The sequence below is a fragment of the Schistocerca gregaria genome, chromosome 5 (genome assembly GCF_023897955.1).
Source record: "Schistocerca gregaria isolate iqSchGreg1 chromosome 5, iqSchGreg1.2, whole genome shotgun sequence".
NCBI classification, from domain to species: Eukaryota; Metazoa; Arthropoda; class Insecta; order Orthoptera; family Acrididae; genus Schistocerca; species Schistocerca gregaria.
This window is the reverse complement of record NC_064924.1, coordinates 480,833,537-480,854,005: the sequence shown is the minus strand read 5'-3', so window position 1 is coordinate 480,854,005 and position 20,469 is coordinate 480,833,537. Positions and strand designations below refer to the sequence as shown.

At 39.6% G+C, this 20,469-nt stretch overlaps 1 protein-coding gene across 1 annotated transcript in view; it reads left to right on the top strand.

Annotated features, from left to right (window-relative positions):
• The window catches only part of LOC126272282 (structural maintenance of chromosomes protein 2), a 131,033-nt gene that overhangs the window by 77,196 nt on the left and 33,368 nt on the right, over positions 1-20,469 (top strand). Inside the window, exons 11-14 of the mRNA XM_049975040.1 lie at positions 9,880-10,018; positions 16,866-17,012; positions 17,103-17,307; positions 17,527-17,662. Coding sequence (XP_049830997.1) covers positions 9,880-10,018; positions 16,866-17,012; positions 17,103-17,307; positions 17,527-17,662 — 627 coding nt within the window. The remainder of the gene's footprint in view (positions 1-9,879; positions 10,019-16,865; positions 17,013-17,102; positions 17,308-17,526; positions 17,663-20,469) is intronic.

The following is a 20,469-nucleotide window of genomic DNA, read 5'->3' as shown; positions in this document are numbered from 1 at the left end:
TTTATATTTTCTCCTTTCATCAATTAAATTCAGTATTTCTTCTGTCACCCAAGGATTTCTACTAGCCCTCGTCTTTTTACCTACTTGATCCTCTGCTGCCTTCACTACTTCATCCCTCAAAGCTACCCATTCTTCTTCTACTGTATTACTTTCCCCCCATTCTTGTCAATTGTTGCCTTATGCTCTCCCTGAAACTCTGTACAACCTCTGGTTTAGTCAGTTTATCCAGGTCCCATCTCCTTAAATCCCCACCTTTTTGCACTTCCTTCAGTTTTAATCTACAATGATAAGTTCTGAATCACTGCAACATAATACATATTGTGAAGAACAGTAATGAATGAAAGTTTTTTTTCTTATTTTACTTTTATGTGATAGAAATGCTAGCAGAATATTACACATTTTAATACTTACTTTTATTGCTATAAATTTGTAAGATTTTTAATGCAAATATAAGTTGCAGACTGCTTCACTTTTTATGAAAGAGCTTGAAATAGTTCTTTCGCTTTGCAAATCAGAGGTACTGGTTGTTTTTTATGTACTTGTAGATTTGCTGTTGCAGTGCTTATCTTGTTATGTTCGTGGTAGCAAAAGGCATCCACTGGGGGCCAGTGACCATACCTATTGCATCAGCTGTCCAGACCAGGTTTTGGGTGGGGTTTGTATATTTTTGCATTTTTTGAGTTGTGTAGCTCATAGTGACTCAATCTCTTGTGCACCCCTTTTTCTGTCTGGACAAGCCAAAAGAGCCTTTGCCAGAAACCTGCAAAATTTATGAAAATCCATAAAGCTGATTTTTACGGCAGTGCTCTCTGTGCAGAAACCACAAGTTAACTCCAAAAAGACCCTTAGATGATTCGGAAATGCTCCATTGTAGGTCATGTTAGTTAACACTAATTAAACTCCTGCTTCATCCCCATGTAACTAGAGGATATCGCTTCACATGTATCAAGCACAAAGAGATTCATGTATAATTTAGAATCATAGGCTGGCTGGAGTGGCCGAACAGTTCTGGGCGCTTCAGTCTGGAACCACGTGATAGCTGCGATCGCAGGTTCTAATCGTGTCTCGGGCATGGATGTGTGTGATGTCCTTAGGTTAGTTAAGTTTAAGTAGTTCTAAGTTCTAGGGGTCTGATGACCTCAGATGTTAAGTCCCATAGTGCTCAGAGCCATTGGAACCATTTTTTAGAATCATAGATGGTCATTGCTTGTGCATAGTGGTGGTGCTCGATCTGGAGGGGGGTGTAAGTTGGTTCAAATCCTGGTGGTGGAAAAAGTTTCGTTGCCAGCATTTGGCCGGCAAGGGAAGGAGATGTGGTGGCGCCAAGTTCCTGATCACCAGGTTTTGCACCAATGTCCTGATTTAAATATGAAACCTCTCCACAGTGTGTCATGAAGTGAAAGCATGTGACACTATTGATGGTGATCCATGTGTCGGATGGGGACATGAAGCTTGGCAGCCCCCTTGATGCTATTTGTGAGTAGTAGGCCTTGTGCCACTACTGGATTTCACCCTCTCCCTTCTATCATCATCATCATAATACAACACAAACATTACATAAACACTCCACACACCGTATATATGTGCAATATTACAAATTTTGTTATGGAGCATGTTGTTAAAAATACTTTCTGGGCAGCTTCCAACTGTACTCTGCCAGGGCTCATATTTGTATCTTTCCATTTACATGCAGCGCTTTTGTATTTTCAGGGCAATATGAATGGCAGGTAAAATTGGGGCTGGGTTTGAATAAAGTCCTTGTACACAGCTTTAAGAACTAAAGCGCTACATATGGACTGTAAAGAATTGCCATTTGGTGTCCTTTTGTGTTGCTTTTAATGCGAGCAAAGTACTGCATCTCTGATAGAAATTCATGTTTTAGATTTTTCTACGAAGAATATGAATTAAGTAACTGTTAAAATGTATCAACAATGTAGGAAAAGATGGATTGGTACTTACTGTAAAGACGACGCATTAAATTGCAAACAGGCACAATTAACTCTTACAAAAAGCTTTTGACCATAGACTTATTCAGCAAAAGATACACACACACACACACACACACACCATTCATGCACACCTGACCAACTTCAACATCTCGGATCGAAATACAACTATGGCATGAGATGCAGGCAGCAATCTGCCTGGCTTGGGTAGTGAAGCAGGCATTGAAGTCAAGCATGTTATGTCTGGCTGCATGTTGTGCCACAGGATGGTCTGTTTGTTCTTGGCCACAGTTTGCTGGTGGCCCTTCATTCTGGTGGACAGCTGGTTGGTAGTCACATCAATACAAAAAGCTGTGCAGTGATTGTAGCAGAGCTGGTAAATGACACGGCTGCTTTCACAAGTGGCCCAGCCCCTGATGGGGTGGGATATACTTGTGACAGAACTAGAATGTGAAGTGCTGGGTGGGTGGATTTGCATGTCATGCATCCAAGTTCTTCCACAGGGATATGATCCTTGTGGCAAGGTGTTGGAATTTGAGTGGCATATGGATCTACTAGGATGTTGTGGAGGTAGGGTGGGTGACGTGGGAAGTATTTCGGGTAGGGTGTTCCCCATTTCAGGGCATGATGATAGTTAATCAAAGCCCTGCCGAAGGATATGGTTGAGTTGTTCCAGTTGAGGGTGGTACTGAGTGACGAAAGGGACATGCCTTTGTGGGTCCTTGAGGGTGGTGGGAGGATTGGGTGTGTGTGTTTGAGGGAGGGGGGGGGGGATGACACAGGAAATGTTTGTGGACTAGGTCTGAGGGATAGTGGCTGTCTGTGAAGACATTGGTGAGACCCTCAGCATACTGAGAAGGGAGTTCTTGTCACTGCAGATAGGTAATTTCTGAGCAGCCAGGCTGTATGGGATAAATTTTTTGGTGTAGAGGGGATGACAGCTGTCGAAATGCAGATATTGTTTGTTGGTGGTTGGTGGAGTTACTGTGGACAGAAGTGTGGATGAAACCACCGGAGGAGGAGGTCAGAATCTACAAAAGTAGAGTACTAGGTTGAGGAGGACCATGTGAAATGGATGGAAGAGAAGATGTTGAGATTGTTAAGGAATGAAGAGAAGGTGTCTTGTTCCGGAGTCCAGATCATGAAGATACCATCAGTGAACCTGAACCAGACTAGGGGCTTGGCATTTTGGGGTTCTTGGAAGGTCTTCTCCAGATAGTCTATAAACAGGGTGGCTTAGGAGGTAGCTATTAAAGTGTCCATGGCTATGTCACGAAGTTGTTTGTATACCTCCTCCTTCAAAGGAGAAGTAGTGGGCTAGAATGATGTTAGTAAGGTGTATGAGGAATGAGGTAGTGTGTTTGGAGTCTGAAGAGGGTTGGAATAGGCAGTGTTAAACAGCAGAAGACTGTGGGTATGAGGCATGTTTGTGTATGTTGTTAACTTTGAACCTGAAAGGCTGTATGCCAGAAACAGAACTCCCACAGTCTAAGTTGAAATGTCCAGTTGGTGAGAAATTCTACTGTTTGGATTCTTTTGTCAAAATGACCAGATTTGTAGCTTTCGCAACTGGCAGCTGCTTCGTCAGGAAAGAGGGAAGGAAAAGGAAAGATGAAAGGATGTGGGTTTTAAGGGAGAGGGTAAGGAGTCATTCCAATCCCGGCAGCAAAAAGACTTACCTTGGGGGGGGGGGGGGGGGAAGGAAGGATAAGTATAAGTATACACGCGCGCGCGCGCGCACGCACACACACACACACACACACACACACACACACACACACACACACACACACACACACACAAAAGCAATATGTCTGTCGAAATGCAGATATTGTTAGTGGTTGGTGGAGTTACTGTGGACAGAAGACATATTGCTTGTGTGTGTGTGTGTGTGTGTGTGTGTGCACGCGCTCGCGCGCCCCCGCGAGTTATCCTTTTTTCCCCCTAAGGTCAGTTTTTCCACTCCCGGGATTGGAATGACTCCTTACCCTCTCCCTTAAAACCCACATCCTTTCATCTTTCCTTTTCCTCCCCTCTTTCCTGACGAAGCAGCCGCCGGTTGCGAAAGCTCGAAATTCTGTGTGTGTGTTTGTGCGTTTTATTTATTGTGCCTATCTACCGGCGCTTTCCCGCTTGGTAAGTCTTGGAATCTTTGTTTTTAATATATTTTTCCCATGTGGAAGTTTCTTTCCATTTTATTGACCAGATTTGTAGTGTGATTAGAAAGACAACACAAGATTCCCCCCCCCCCCCCCCCTTTAGAACAGGGTGTTACGCTCCAGGAAAAAAATTTGGCAATTTTTTTCAACTGAGAATTTATTATTATTTTAGTTTTCAGTTAAATTTGTGTACTTTTGAGAGGGGAAAACTGATACTCTACTTCCTCTTCTTTGAAGGAGGTGGTGGGCAAACAACTCTGCAACACAGACATGGACACTTGCATGGAGCCCTCCTATGCCAACCTGTTTATAGACTATCTAAAAAGACGGGGTAGTAGAAATCCTTGGGTAACACTAGAGATGTTGTTGTCTTCAGTCCTGAGACTGGTTTGATGCAGCTCTCCATGCTACTCTATCCTGGCAAGCTGCTTCATCTCCCAGTACCTACTGCAACCTACATCCTTCTGAATCCACACTCCGATCCGTAGAATGCCAGTTTTCTTTCTCCTGATAACGACGTCCTCCTGAGTAGTCCCCGCCCGGAGATCCGAATGGGGGACTATTTTACCTCCGGAATATTTTACCCAAGAGGATGTCATCATCATTTAATCACACAGTAAAGCTGCATGTCTTTGGGATAAATTACGGCTGTAGTTTCCCCTTGCTTTCAGCCGTTCGCAGTACCAGCACAGCAAGGCCGTTTTGGTTAATGTTGCAAGGCCAGATCAGTCAATCATCCAGACTGTTGCCCCTGCAACTACTGAAAAGGCTGCTGCCCCTCTTCAGGAACCACATGTTTGTCTGGCCTCTCAACAGATACCCCACCGTTGTGGTTGCACCTACGGTACGGCCATCTGTATCGCTGAGGCACGCAAGCCTCCCCACCAACGGCAAGGTCCATGGTTCTAGGATATGAGATACTGAATGTAATAGATGATAAGAGAATATATAATAATGCAATAAATGAAGCAGGCAAAAGGGAATGCAAGTGTATAAAAAATGACTTCAACAGAAAGTGCAAAATGGTTAAACAGCAATGGCTAGAGGACAAATGTAAGGATGTAGAGCTAGGGATAAGATAGATGCTGCCTACAGGAAAATTAAAGACATTTGGAGAAAACAGAACCATCTATAAGAATATCATGAGTGCAGATGAAAAATCAGTCCTAAGCAAAGAAGGGAAAGCAGAAATTGGAAGGAATATATTGTGGGTTTGTACAAGGGAGATGTACTTGAGGGCAATATTGTGAAAATGGAAGACGACATGATGATGATCAGATGGGAGATATGACAAAACATCTTCCATCTTCCAAAATGTGAGAGGCAGGCAAAATACCCTCAGACTTCAAGAAGAATTTAATAACATCAGTTCCAAAGAAAGCATGTGCTGACAGGTGTGAGAATTACCAACCATCAGTTTACTAAGTCACGGTTGCAAATTACTAACATGAATCCTTTGCAGAAGAATGAAAAAACTGGTAGAAGCAGACTTAAGGGTAGATCGGTTTGGATTCCATAGAAAAGTAGGAACATGCAAGGCAATACTGACCCTGTGACTTACCTTAGAAGAGAGATTAAGGAAAGACAATCCTATGTTTATAGCATTTGTAGACTTTAAAAAACTTCTGACAATGTTGACTAGAATACTCCTTCAAATTCTGAAGGTGGTAGAGATAAAATACAGGGAGCTATTTATAATTTCTTTAGAAACTAGATGACAGTTGTAAGAGTTGAGGGGCATGAAAGGGAAGCAGAAGTGTCAGGAAGTTTTTTCTGAAAGTATTTGTACGGAATGTAGCCATGTATGAATGTGAAACATGGACGATAAACAGTGAGAGATAAGCTTTTGAAGAAGTGGTGCTACAGAAGGATGCTGAAGATTAGATGGATAGATCATGTAACTAATGTAGTAGTACTGAATACAATTGGGAGAAGAGGAATTTGTGGCACGATGTGACTAGAAGCAGGGATCAGTTGATAGGACATGTTCCTGGGTGTCAAGGGATCACCAATTTAGGATTGGAGGGAAATGTGGAGAGTGAAAACCATAGGAGGAGACCAAGAAATAAATAGACTAAGCAGATTCAGAAGGATGTAGTTCGTGGCGGATGAAGAGGCTTCTACAGGATACAGCATCATAGAGAGCTGCATCAAACCAGTCCTTGAAATGAAGACAACAACAACAACAGGAAATAAAACTTGAAATTTTTTAATGAATTATAGACCACATGGTCTGACATCACACCCATAACAAGCAAAGAACTGTTTCATGGCATATTATAGCTCCTTCCTTTAACATATGTTGTCCTGTCACATTAATGGTGACCATCTATCAAAAGCCTGAATAATTCCCGTTTGTAGAGTGGACCACTGAGAGGCATGCAGGAGGACTGTCCTTGAGCTTCTGGAGCGTACAGACAGGGATGTGATGTGATGCTGGCTCCACTGCTGTGGCCAGTTGGACTGGGTTTCTCGCAGATTTTGAATTCAATGTAAATCTGGCGATTATGATTAACTCATACTGGTGCTCTTCAAACCACTCACATACACTGCAAGTTGTGTGATGTGTTACATTGTCCTGCTGGTAGATGCCATCGTGCTGAGAATAAACAAACTGCTTGTGGGGGGGGGGGGGGGTGGACACGGTCCCTTAGGATAGACGCGTATTTGTGTTGATCGAGTGTGCCTTCCTGAGTGAAGAGATCACCCAGAAAATGCCATGAAAGCATTCCTCATACTATAATGCTATCTCCTTCAGCGTGGACATCTACAATTGGTACAGGGTGTTTGCTTCCAGGTGTTTCACGCTGATGGAGCATAAAACGTGATTCATCTTGAAAAAGCCACATGTCGCCACTCTATCCAGTTGCGGGATTTTCATGCAAATTCCAGCCTTTTTTTTCCTCTCCCATGAACAGCAGTCAGCATGGGTGCATGAACCAGGCAGCAGCTGCCGAGAACCATACAAAGCAATGCTCACAGAAAGGTCATCATGGCACCACTATTGGTTGCCTCCTTAGTTCATCTGGGTGGTCAATTGCTCATCAATTTCACACCTATTCGCCTGTACACATCTCCATAGCTGTCATTCATCCCCCATCACCTATGTCCTGTGGTGCATCACAGCTGCCGGTTTTGGATAAAGCAGTTTTGTCTTGCACAATACACTTTAACCACTACACGGGGTGTATACGATCCGGGAAATTTTTCATCCGGGAGAAAACCGGGAAAAACCCGGGAATTGTTTAGATTTCCGGGAATTTTTCATTGTTTTAGTTTTCAGTTAAATTTATGTGAATTTGACTGGTAAGAACCAATACTCTAACAAAGGATATTACTGTATCCTGCTATTGCAGAATATTACCGCAGCAACAAAACATGAACAGGAGAAGAAAAAAGAAAGGAAATAAAACTTAAGTTGTAAAGGAATTGCCCTGTATATAACAACAAAACAGTGCTCATACAAGCGTCTGCCAACAACAAAGTGTGTCAAAGGGTTTAGGAAGACTATGCAATGCTTTGTAACAACAAATTGCCTTCAGTGAACATGGTGGACGGCTGTTTAAATTGGATTCGTTTGAGCCGTTGTGGGCGGCCTCTTGCGCATGCACAGTTGATTCGCCTATGAGTAGTACCTTCTCCCGCTTCTCGTTTCAGAAGTGTGGCTGGGCGCCACTACTTAATATTGCCCCGATTCGGAAATTAGTAAACCTGGGGCTGATGCACAGACCAGTCTGAGTTGTGGTGGGGAGTCTCCACGTGACCTGTGTTTACGTTTAGTGATTTTGTTGTTTCCTCTTCGTTTATTGCTCTTGCGTTGAATGATAACAAAGCAGATTTTTGCACCCGGGAGCTATCAAATGAATTAAAATATGTTAGCGTAATTATGAAGGCTAAAATATGTTATTAGTTTTAGATTTTATTTCCACCTTTCTGACAGTTAAACATTAATCGCCTTACAGAACAATGAAGTTATTTTGTCCGGTTTGTTAAAGAGATTTGGCTTTTATTAATCTTTTCTGTTGAGGCAGTCAATTTATTTGAAACGAAGTGTTTAATTTCACATTATTGGCTGGTTTCAACTCTTCGCTGCATTTAAAGTGCACATATGGCATTATGCCGTAATTAAGAACCAAACATGAGATAATACAGTATTGGTACTCCAAGAAAATTTGCATACAAATGTGCATTTTAAGCCGAATTGTGCATTTTAGTGTGGTTCACGAAAGTCCGAAGTTCTTGAAGTATCCTCTGATGTCTTTTCTTTTAATACATAATGTAAGATCTTTTAATGTTTTACACATACGAACATATGGGCTTCCTGTGTCATCGTAGCTGCGCAAGCGCGGTGATGCTTGTTGTCTGGCACTATCTTGCAACTGCTGAAACGAACCTATTTCTAACAGGTCGCGGGAAAATATTGCGAATGGTGGTTTGAAAATCGTTCCATTCAAAGATGATTTCCTTTTACGTAAGATGAGCTACTTGCGTGAATCTACGATGAATTTCTTAAATCACAAAGCGTTTGACTCTCATTTAAAAATCAACTCTTTGAGGACGACTATTTAGAAGAATTTCGATCCCAGAAGATCAGACATTTACGTCGTTATTAAAAGTTTTACTGGCACATTTGTGTGATGTAACAAGCACAGAAAATATCAGCATTATATGTGGAGGCTTAGCTTCTCTTCCAGCTTATTAATCTTAGAGACCAGTATTACAGGTGAATGCTATGTATATTAACTGTTCTTACTTGTGTGTTCGTGCTACTTAAGTGTGATCTTGCTATTGGCTGACTACATCACTTGTCCTATGCTGTCATCAGCTGGTAAGATCACGTGACATGAGCTATGACTGGCTTACAAAAGCTCATCGCAAATTCGATTTCAATGCTTTGGAAAGTGACATGCAGTGTTTGTTGAAATTCGAATTTATACCTTCATAATACGAAAATATGCAGCGTACAAGTTACTGCACATCAAAGGTCTTTCAAAATGTGTTTTTCCCCCATGGGTTATGTTTTCTAAAGTGCCAGGAAATTCTACTCCGGTAGGTAAAACCATTAACTTTCAAAGGATTGAGTTTTACAGTGCCGAATAAGAGTATACTGTCACTTAACACAGAAAAAGTATATTTTCATCCGGGAGAAAGTGTATTTTTAATCGGAAAATCCGGGATTTTTTTTCCTTGTCCACATATATACCTTGACTGCAGCAAGCAAACAGTTAACAAACTTGCCCATTTTGGAAATGCTTTCACTTTTGCACCAAAAGCCAGTGATCAGGCCCTTTGCGAGGTCAGATAAATCAATCTCTTTCTAAATTATGACGACAACTGCACTGTTTTCTGCATCTTCCTGACATACGACATATACCCTCCATGTCTAGTGCTGCCACCTGCCATTTGACTGTTTATTACATGTTGATGTCAAACATAGGTGGTGATCACATTACTGTGACTGAACTGTATGCTTGTAAGTGGTAAAGGCAGTGCCTCTGTGACACCATAATGTCTAACTTGTTTAAAGTGCTTGTGAATCCACTAGACTTGCTGGCCTGGATGACATTAAGTCCTAAGAGTCCAAGTTGGTCTCACATAGCAAGTTGTTGATATGTCAGACATCCATTTCAGTAAGCAATGCAGAATGCAATACACATTCTGGAAGGGATTCTGTGTGTATTAGTAGTTGTACTCTTCTCCGCTCACCACCTCTTCTTTTTTTCTCATTTCTCCAAAATTGTAGTTAATGTGTTTTTGTTCCTTCTTTTCGACAGGTACCCATATTTGTTTTTTGAATATACCGATCCTGAGCCAAACTTCAACAAAAAGTCCATTATAGGAATGGTTGCAAGGCTAGTGAAAATAAAGGACATGAGTAAGGCCATGGCTCTTGAGGCTGCAGCAGGTGGACGGGTAAGTGAAAGTTTCCGAAATATCCAAACCAAGCACGTGAAACTGATGTTGTACCTTTTTTGACAGCGAAGTAGGACCCTCATTGTTGTTGGATGGTGACTGTCAATGATAAATTTCTGGTATTTGGAAACATCTAAAATGATTGATTTGGGGGGAGAGAGAGAGAGAGAGAGAGAGAGAGAGAGAGAGAGAGAGAGATGGGATGGAACTGTCTCCTTTGCCCTTCAGTTTCATTAGTTGAAAGTGGTGTACAGGTTTGTCCTTGTGTTATTAATTTGATTTTTTTAAGTTATATTTTGAACCTTCAATTTTTCACTGTAAAATTGGGTTCTCACTCATTTCTCATTTATAGTTCATTTATGTATAACTACTAGGTTGTAACCTGATAGTTTTTTCATTAACAGTGTAATGTCAGACACTATTCTTTGTGTTTCTTGGAAGCCTACTTAGGTCATCTACAGTTTAACAAAATGGACTTAGTTTATAGTTCATCCTAACTCAGGGTATTATGTTACTTCACTACATTAAAACAGTCTCAGGTTTCAAACAGTGCATTGCAGGAATTTACAGTTGACATTATGTTTTGAGCATATTGCTTAAGGTTCGATTGCTTCTCTGTATTGGATAATTGTGAATCATGTACTTGTTGAGGTACTAGAGTTCAGAGCACAAAGGTGGGTCAAGTTTGGAAGCACAGTAGCAAGCCTAAGTGTCACAACATTCACTGCCTGTTGCTTGTCATTAACTTGCTTGTCTTTGTTCTGTGCAAATTGTGGTGTATTCTGCTTATTGTTCATTTCAGTCCTAGTGTTGAGTCTGGTGATTATTTTTGCTCTTGTAGTGTTCATTGTGAATGACAGGAAGCAGTCACATTAAATCCTGCACAAATTAGCAACAGGAAGAGTGTTCCCTATGTATCGTTATTTTAAAAGTTGGTATTCCACCAAATCCAATATGGCACAAGGCAGAAATATTGCTGATGCCAGCAACAGTAGTAGACACAAAAGCTGGTTATTTGAAGACTGTATAGCGAATATCCAGCAAATTTAACGTGTCTATGCAAGTCTGTGGCTCGACTGTTCCCAAGTCATCTTGTGAGCAGCACAAGCACAAAAAGGAAATGGATGATGCAGTTGATTTTGAAAACATGCTTTGGTGGTCAAAGTATTCATTATGTATGCTAAATGTGAATGTCCTGCAGCAGAAAAAATAGTTTTACATGTGAATGTAGCCGAAAGTCGTGACAATCAGATTGACCCTGTTGACGATGCCAAGTGACATGGGTTTCAAGAAAATAGACAAAGACAAAAATGACTTACAGAATGTATCGTAGCCATGAGGACAGTTATTTAATAGAATGCAAGGAAAGAAAGAAGCTGGCTCATTTCAAATTTATTACTTAGTAGAAACTGAAGACAGTCAAAACTGTGCAAGGAGAATGTTTTGGGAAATGAGCAGTGGGTATGCTGGACTAAAAACTACATTTGGCTAAGGTAATCAGCTTACAGTGCTTTGTCAGATCAGAAGAGTGAAGCTGGTTTTTAAGATGTCAGCGGCTAACAATTCTAAAGATACACATTTTGACAAGAAGTAAAGTGTCTTTCAATGGTAGTTTTGGGAACTGTTGTTGCTGTATCTCCATGATTCTTCATTATTGTCATGTACAGTACTGTACAAGGGAACTACGTTGAAATTACGATGACAAAAAAGCAAACTTCATTATGCAGTTGACCTATTTCATCTCAGATCAAAGCAGAGTTGCTGTTTCTTGTTAATGTCCAAAACCCTATGCACTAAGTTTATGAAAGCTGAAATTGCAAAGCAGCATGGTCACTTTCTTAGACTGTCAATGTACCACTGTCATAACCATGTGAAACTGGTGTAGACGTGGATGAAGTGTGGAGAAGTTCAATACATTCAAAAGTACAGATGTTGAAAGGTGTACAAATAAGGTAGTGCACAGCATCTTAACATCTGCCTGAGCAGTTTGTATAAAACATGCAAAAAACTGGGGGATGAAGAGTACCACAGAGAAATTGGCAGGGGATTATTGATCCTACTACAATAAACCCTCATGAGTGCAAGTCATCTGTGTCTGGAAGTGAAGATAACTGTGTGGATTACTCAGTGAGAACTACATAATTACTAATTGCTGGTACTTCAGGCTTTGTTTATATGACGGTCTGCAGCTGAATAATAAATTATTAATAGGTAAGAATTCATCTTTGGCCTTATAATAATGCAGTTTTGTTTTTAATATGCATTCAGTCTGTAAATACTTAATGCAAATACATTAATCATAATACAGAGATATTGCAAGCAGGGTTATACAAGAAAACAAAATTAGTTTTTAGTGTACGATTAAATTCTCCTTCTTATAGCCTTAAGATCACACATGTTACAGCTTGAAAAATGATATTAATATTGGATGCATAACACAAGCAGTGCAGTAAGTTGCTTGATTAGCAAAACTTACTGCTACCATTCAAAAGGTGAAATCTTAAATATTGAATGTATTTAAAGAACTAAACTATATCATAATCAGTGTTAACATCATGATTATTCTCTCTCTCTCTCTCTCTCTCTCTCTCTCTCTCTCTCTCTCTCATACACACTTTTTTCTGCTGATAAAATGTACAGATAAGATTCATTATGCTTCAAACTTAGTCATATAAATATCAAATGTAAGATTGGAAATGAGGAAAGAATACAGAAGTGGTCAGAGAAGTTTGTGCACACAGTTTACACAAGTAAAATAAGTGCTTGTGCGTACATATCTCAAAATTTCATAGTAACCATGTGTGAACATAGAATGAAATTTTCACTGTACAGCGAAGTGTGCGCTGATATGAAACTTCCTGGCAGATTAAAACTGTGTGCCGGACCAAGACTCGAACTCAGGGCCTTTGCCTTTCACGGGCAAGTGCTCTACCAACTGAGCTACCCAAGCACGACTCGCACCCCGTCCTCACAGCTTTTGGAAGGTAGGAGATGAGGTACTGGCAGAGGTAAAGCTGTGAGGACGGGGCGTGAGTCGTGCTTGGGTAGCTCAGTGGTAGAGCACTTGCCCGCGAAAGGCAAAGGTCCCGAGTTCTAGTCTCGGTCCAGCACACAGTTTTAATCTGCCAGGAAGTTTCATGTGTGAACATATTTTACCTCATACCATTTTGATTTTAAATATGCAATTCACTCGCAGCTGCTCTGCTTGATTAAAAACTTAACTGGCACGTCATTCGTCTCGTGTAACTGACATTCTGTGGTGGTGTGTAACTTCCGTGCGTGTATTTACAAACATACAGACTCCACACCCGTGTGTATGGTAACTCCACATCACATTGAATCACAGGTGGCACAGTGTGTTTTATGCACATTGGTGGTTACCAACTGATATTGTGTGATGTCTTGGGGTAGTAGCTTCACAGTGCCATGCAGTGAGGCACACACCAGGTCAAAGTTGTCATGTGTGCTGATATTCCATTATTCTCACAAACAAGTAGCTTGTGTTTGATAATATAATGATGCCACCTTGTGCATAAACAGAAAAAAACAGGCAGCAGTATCAAATAGAAAACACATTTGTGTTGCTCACTCTGTTAAACATGTAGACACTTGCACACACAAAGTTGTGTGAAACAAACCAATGTTATCAGAGATGAAATGTAGCTCCCAAAACATTATCAGTCATGATTTTGCTTCCCTTGCATAGAGGTGGTCACACGAGCACAGCAGAAAGACATAATTTTCCAAACTGTCACTGGAAGTGTTCTCAACCATTTATTATAACTCGATTGTTATGGTACACACAATGAATTTCTACATGAAAAGTAGTATAGCAATCTTAAGTTGTTACCACCTGAAAGTGAAGGTCTTCCCTTTCCAGACATTTTTTTCTTCCTTCCAAAAGAAGTGTACAGTCTCCTTCCTTTTTTTTCCTTCTGTTGCTTTCTTTGTCAAGTGTTCCTCCTGGATTTCTTTCCCAAAACTGTTGTAGAGTCCAGTTATCAATTCATGGCATATTAATCAAGACATAGTAAATTATGCAATTTGTTCTCCAAAAGCTTGGCAATCAGGGAATGTTGTTTTGCACTCCTCAGATGTCAAATTTTTCCATGCCGTACTTTCCTCATATGTAGTATCTGATAGACAAGTGTTATGCACAAATACTAGTCTTTAGGAATCCAGGAGTATGAGACTTTAAATTGTTCATTGGTAGTGAAATTGTTGATCATTACACTGGAGTAGTAGTTACCATTACAACTTCCTTGCATTAAAGAATCATTATCCTCTCATATCAAGCTTCTATCAGTCACAGAATTGAAATTTTGTTGGACCTTGAACAAACGATACATCTCATTAAATGTAATTCCTAGGTCAGAAGAATGTTTTAGTATTACAGAAATCAACTTGCCGTCTAAATTACTTTCATAAAATAACTTTTGTCTGTCAACAGTGGCATCAAGAATCATTGTACTCAACTCTGTGAACTTCTCGTTGCTGTAAGATTGAGACTGAACTTCAGCCATCTCAGATTCTTTCCCTTTATCATGGTTTACCGTTCTGATTGTAGTCAGAATGTTCAGTACCTATTTGTCAATCCTATCAGCTCATTTTCAAATTTGTGATTAACTCTCGCATGTATTTCTTTATTTCCTGCTTCATTGTCTTCGACTTGGATGTGTTTTTGTCTATTTTGTAGTTCAATGTACAGTTGTTTGTGTCTAGTTTATTGTTCAGATTGTGGAAGTGTGTTTCTAGTTTATTGTTCAGGTTGTAAAAGTGTGTGTATGGTTAAGTGATCAGTTCATGAAAGTGTGTGCCTAGTTTATTCTTCAGTTCACATAAGTTTGCATTTAAAGTATTGTTCACTTCACGTGCATTTGCATCTTAATTTTGTTAAGATCTCTCGCTGTACATCATTAGCTGCTTGTAAAAAATGTAATTGGCAGACTGGCACTTGGTTCTATATCACATTGTCAAAGGCATCCAATACAGAGGACAAACAAACAAAAGTATATGTGTAGACATTTACAACATAATAATATTTTGTATACTTAATAGTAGAAACATAAAGTTGCATACATATTGTGTACATCCAAATCAAATGTTGTGCATGGCAATTACAGATTCTGTATGGTTTCAAAACTGATGTTGCTCTGAGATCACATGTAGATACATCTGGCATGTACACACTACCTGTATATGTATTAAATACTGCACTTGGACAATTAACAATAAGGGTAGAATATATGTAAAGCGATAAAATTGATGTTAACTGTCACAAACAGTACAGTAAGGTAGAGGGACATAATGCAACAAAATCTCTTACCACACGACAAGGTTGCCACCACGGATCTGGATTAACCCAACATAGCTTGCCAAATTTAATAAATTTCACACGCAGGAAAACAGAGAAAACTCTAATCCAAACCTATTCATTCAAAAAACTGTTAAAAAAATTTATATACGTCTTATTACAGAACTCTGTCATTAAGTACATTGTCAGGGTGTTTTGTCATGTGAGTGTACATCTCCATTTCTTCCAGGATATTCAATAATCGACCTTCTCCTGCCTTGTGAAGTATGGTTATGTTTCTAGTGTTGCCATTAACAGCACATTTACTCTCTTAAATGAATAGTAAATTCTGAGTAACTAGATTCATTAACATATTGTCTAAATCACATTTTGAAGTTTCCCCAGTTTGCCCAACACAAAACTTGCCAGTCACTATGTATCATTTTATATACCTTGGATGCTTTATATGCCTAACTGTTATCCACAGCATGTACAATATATGATCCTTACATTGCTCACTGTCCTGAAGCCAATTTACAGCCTCGTTTTTCTAAACCAAATGCCTTATCGGGAAATGACCCCAGTATGGTAAAACTAAAGACCTATCTTTTTTCTTTTGTTCACTTCTTTTGAATGTGACCTGATTTCTATTCCTAGTTTGTTACTTCTGTTTCTTGGTGTATAATCTCATAATTAGTGTTGCATCAAAGCAATTGTTAGATGCTGCCTTTTTCAGTGTATGCAATTCAGTGGTATTCACCTCACTTAAAGGATATTTCATTACCCTGTCAAGTAGTGAATGAAAATAAGCTTTTTTATGGCGCCATGGATGAGAAGAACTGTTTTGCATTATGCACTCATAAGTAGTGGGTTTTCAGAATACACTGAATATGTGAGTGCACCCTCCTCTTGAGTGCTAGGTTTTCTGATAGGCAGTTCCCCATAGGTAGGCCTCCTTTTTGTTCATATATGTGTTCAGTGAAGTTAAAGTAGCTCAGAAACAGGACTAACATGTGAAGATCACTCAGTTCATCAATTTCTATTTGTCTCGTTTTATTAAACTTGTGTAACTTTTTTGATAATGGGTATAGCTTCAGCTCTGGGTGATATCTGTATACATTTTAGTGACACCAAGAGAGAGAATCTATTATTTGCTGGGATGTGAACATCTTTAATCTGATTGATTAGGCCAGCTAGCGCACTTTGTTGTGTGGGAATTACATGCGCAATTTGTAAGAGCTGCGAAAATGATACGTGGCTTAAATTAAAAAGTTTTACAATGGTCAAGGAATTGGCAGAAAGTCAAAAAGTAGATTTTTTGTTTCTTTTTTTCTTTTCTTGTTTCAAGCGAATTTGTAAAGGTTTCATATGGCATTCAGAGGCAATAAAAGATATGTAATAATTTTCTTTCAAGCATGAATAGTGAAGGTCCATCACTAAAACTAAACAAGCTGATGTACTACTGAGAATTTTATTATATATTTGTTTCTGTATTAATTGTTTGGCACATTACAATTGGCAACATTTTGTAAAATGTGTGTAAATTTGTTTCAGCTGTACAACATTGTAATTGATAATGAAGTAACTGGCAGAAAGCTCCTAGAAAATGGTGATTTACCACGTCGTACAACATTTGTTCCATTAAACAGAATAATTGGTAGAGCTCTTGAACCTAAGTACGTTAAAGCTGCAGAAAAGCTGGTAAGTATTTGTGGTGTTACTAAAAATATAAGCACACTCCGTTTTATTTCAGGGGCTGTCAATGCATTAATTTTTTATTTTAATTTTTAGGTTGGTAAAGAAAATATAGTACCAGCAATACACCTTGTGGAATTTGATGACAAATATCGTGTTGTCCTCCAGTATGTCTTTGGTGAAACAATGATTACAAACAATATGGACATGGCACGTGAGGTTACGTTTAATGAGAACATCAAGAAGAAATGTGTGACTTTGGAGGGAGACATTTTTGATCCTGCAGGTGTCTTGCAAGGAGGTATGAGATTTTAACATCATTAGTCTGTTAAAAAAATAATCTAAAGACGATAGGGACATCTTTCGGTATGCTTTAAAAATTCGCTGTAATCCTCCCAAGTGTTTCTGCAAGTACTTGAATTGCTGTTGCAATTTACCCAAAGAGTCATACAATGTACAAATTGGAAACCAGCTTTTTTAGCTCTAGAATTCATGACTGTTCTTCTTCTCCTTATGATAGGTGCACCTAGCACTTCAACACCAGTGTTGTCACAGTTGGAAGAGATTTTTGCCATGGTTGATGACTTTGAAGATAAAAAGCAAAAACTAAGAGAGATGGAAGAGAAAATTAAAAGGGTCAGTGAAGTTGCAAGATGGTAAGAATTTTTCTTTTGTGATTATGCATTAGCATCAGCGATTCCAGGACAGAGTTGAGGTTGAAAATGAAAGATAATGAACCATTTTCAGTAACACAAATAGTAAAAGTGTGACACTCATGATATTACTTCGAGATGAGGTCTGCTGTCTTTCTTCCAAATAGGATATTTGTGCAATGTATATGGTCTCTTATTCTGCTGGGAAAGTATAAAATTTTGTGCTGCTATAGCAGACTGATCTCTGTATTAATAATTTTACTCATTGGAAGTTATGGTTTTCACAACATGTCAGTGAAATAAATCTTCTCAGGTTACTGTGTACATATAAATAATCTGCGCCCCCTGATTTTAAGGGAGGGTGGAAAAAATGAAATACTGGTGTTAACTTGTGTTTGTGTATACACCATCCATTGCATGTAACCCTTTTTAAAGTGCAACTTTGAATGGGAAATTTACACACATATCTAGTGGTTGCATGATACATATTAGACCTACATGGATGACAGTCAGTTTTCCCTTTTTGTAACTTGTCTTGCAGTTCTCCAGTTGTATATCTGCAGAAGCTGTTCAGGACTGATGTGTTACATAAATTCGGTAATCCTTTAGAGTGACATTTCCAAACATGCGACACCCAGTCAACAACGAGGTTATGTCCATAGGTCTCACCAATATGCCTTTCACTTCCCCCCCCTCCTCCCCCCCCCCCCCTGTGATTACTTTTCCTTTTAAATGTCACATAAGGTGTTACCTCACTGCCACCAGTTTGTATCATGATGCTCAGTTCCCCTTTTGATGAGTGTTACCAATTTGTGATGATGTACAATAATGTTTGTGGTGCAAATTTATGATGTAGCAATGAAAATTCACTAATTTTCCTCATAATTCCCTGAAAGCAGTTCAAAGATGGTAGTTTTCCTCAATTGGCCTAATCCATGTTGACTGAAAAATCTTGATAATCAGTCCTGGCTAGCTTCAAAACCAGCGACACCTAGTTCTTTGGCTAAAGCCTGTGGTTTGGTCTGTATAATAGCAGAGCCTTTTTCCGAGGTCCATGTGCTTTGCATTGTGGCCACAAAATGCCCGGCAATTGCCGTTCGTTTCGTAAAGCCGTATTTTGTTTTTTCACCTGTCGCAAATACAACCCTCATTCACATCATATTTCCTCCACCACACAGTTTCCAATTTTTTCTGCTTCTTCAATAATTTTAAGTTTTTCTTTAGCCATGTATGAGCAGTAACAAGAACTTGTATCCATAATTAACAAGTTAACAAGTGCTTATACATCAAATCTAATGGGCTACTGACATGTCGCGTACTTAGGCTGCAACAATACTATAGTGTAATGGGATCTGTTGTTGGAGGTGGTGTGGTACTAGTCTTATTGCAATTAATGTGCATGTCCCACTTTCTCATCCTTAGATTCAGGAAAAATGTGTCCGAATTTGTTGCATATGTGTGGTTCTTTAGTGGAGCGACTACGATGTTCCCTGAAAGAACATATTCCATTTAGATTGATGCACTAATATCTTCAGAAGATTTGTTCATCTTTTTACTCTGTGACAGGATGTAAGAAGTGTGTGGTTGGTGCTTCAGTATCTTCATAGTCTCCTTCTGACTGTTACGTTTCTGTCTTCAGCACTTCTTCAGGCTTTTAGTAACTTAGTGCATGTCTGAGATCTTCAAAGAATTGTTTTTGGGGCCCATGTTGGTCTCATTTTTCGTCACTGAGCATTCAAAAATCTGTTACGTCTTAATATGTGGCCCAGAAGTGTTTGTCTTTCTCCTTGCTACCTGACTGCTATTCGTCTTCCTTTATGTATTTATTGTATGATCTCCTGATTTGTTTACCTCTGACCACAGCTCATTTTGTTGACTCTCTTCCGTAACCACATGAATTTCACTTTTAGGTGCTGTTTATCTTTATTACCCATTGTTCAACCATTATTTCAACTAAGCAGCATACTCCAAATCAGGGATGGTAACGGTGTGCAGTTGCACGCATGTACAGGTGTGCTGCACACGTGACGTCCAGGGCTTGGTCTGCCTCGCCACTACTCAGTTTTCCTCGGTCTTTCGCGGCACCATTCGACACGGCGCGGCATTAGACTAGCTGTGGGATGCGACATCTTTTCATCCAGCATAGGGTGCATTAGTTGATTCATAGTGGCAGCCATGTTTATTCCTCGCTATTTGTTAGTGATTGGTAGAAAGTTTATAAGTACTGTACAGTGGTTGTTACAATGGAACACACGCTCACAAAGAGGCGGGGTAGTGACACGACGTCACGAGCCTTCAGAGCTGAATGGGAATTGCAATATTTTTTCGAAGAGAAGGATGAAAATTCTCAATGTCTATTATGCAGTCCCATACTCACCGGGCACCACAAATTTGCAATAGAACGGCATTATAACACCACACACAAAGGACTTAATGATTTAGTTGGGTTGACAGATCAAACAAGTTGGCGGAATTAAGAAGACGTAGTGTTATGCAGTGAGACGGACCGAACGCGAGTGCCGCTTACAAATCTTTGTGTTTCTGATGTTTGTATTTCTACATATTTGTCGTTAGAATTCGAGTTTAGAGTTCACTCAATTTTTGTTTCCTTTTTTTAGCCTGCAACCTTGCGTAGCGACCTGTCTTTAAGAGCAAGCTACAAAATAGCGCGCAAAATTGTAAGAGCGAATAAGCCTTTCAGTGATGGTGATTTCATTAAGGAGTGTATTGTTGAGACGGCGGAACCCTTGACGCTACTGGAAGTAAAGAAGTTTAGTGAAATTAGTCTTTCCAGACAGACAATAGCTTGT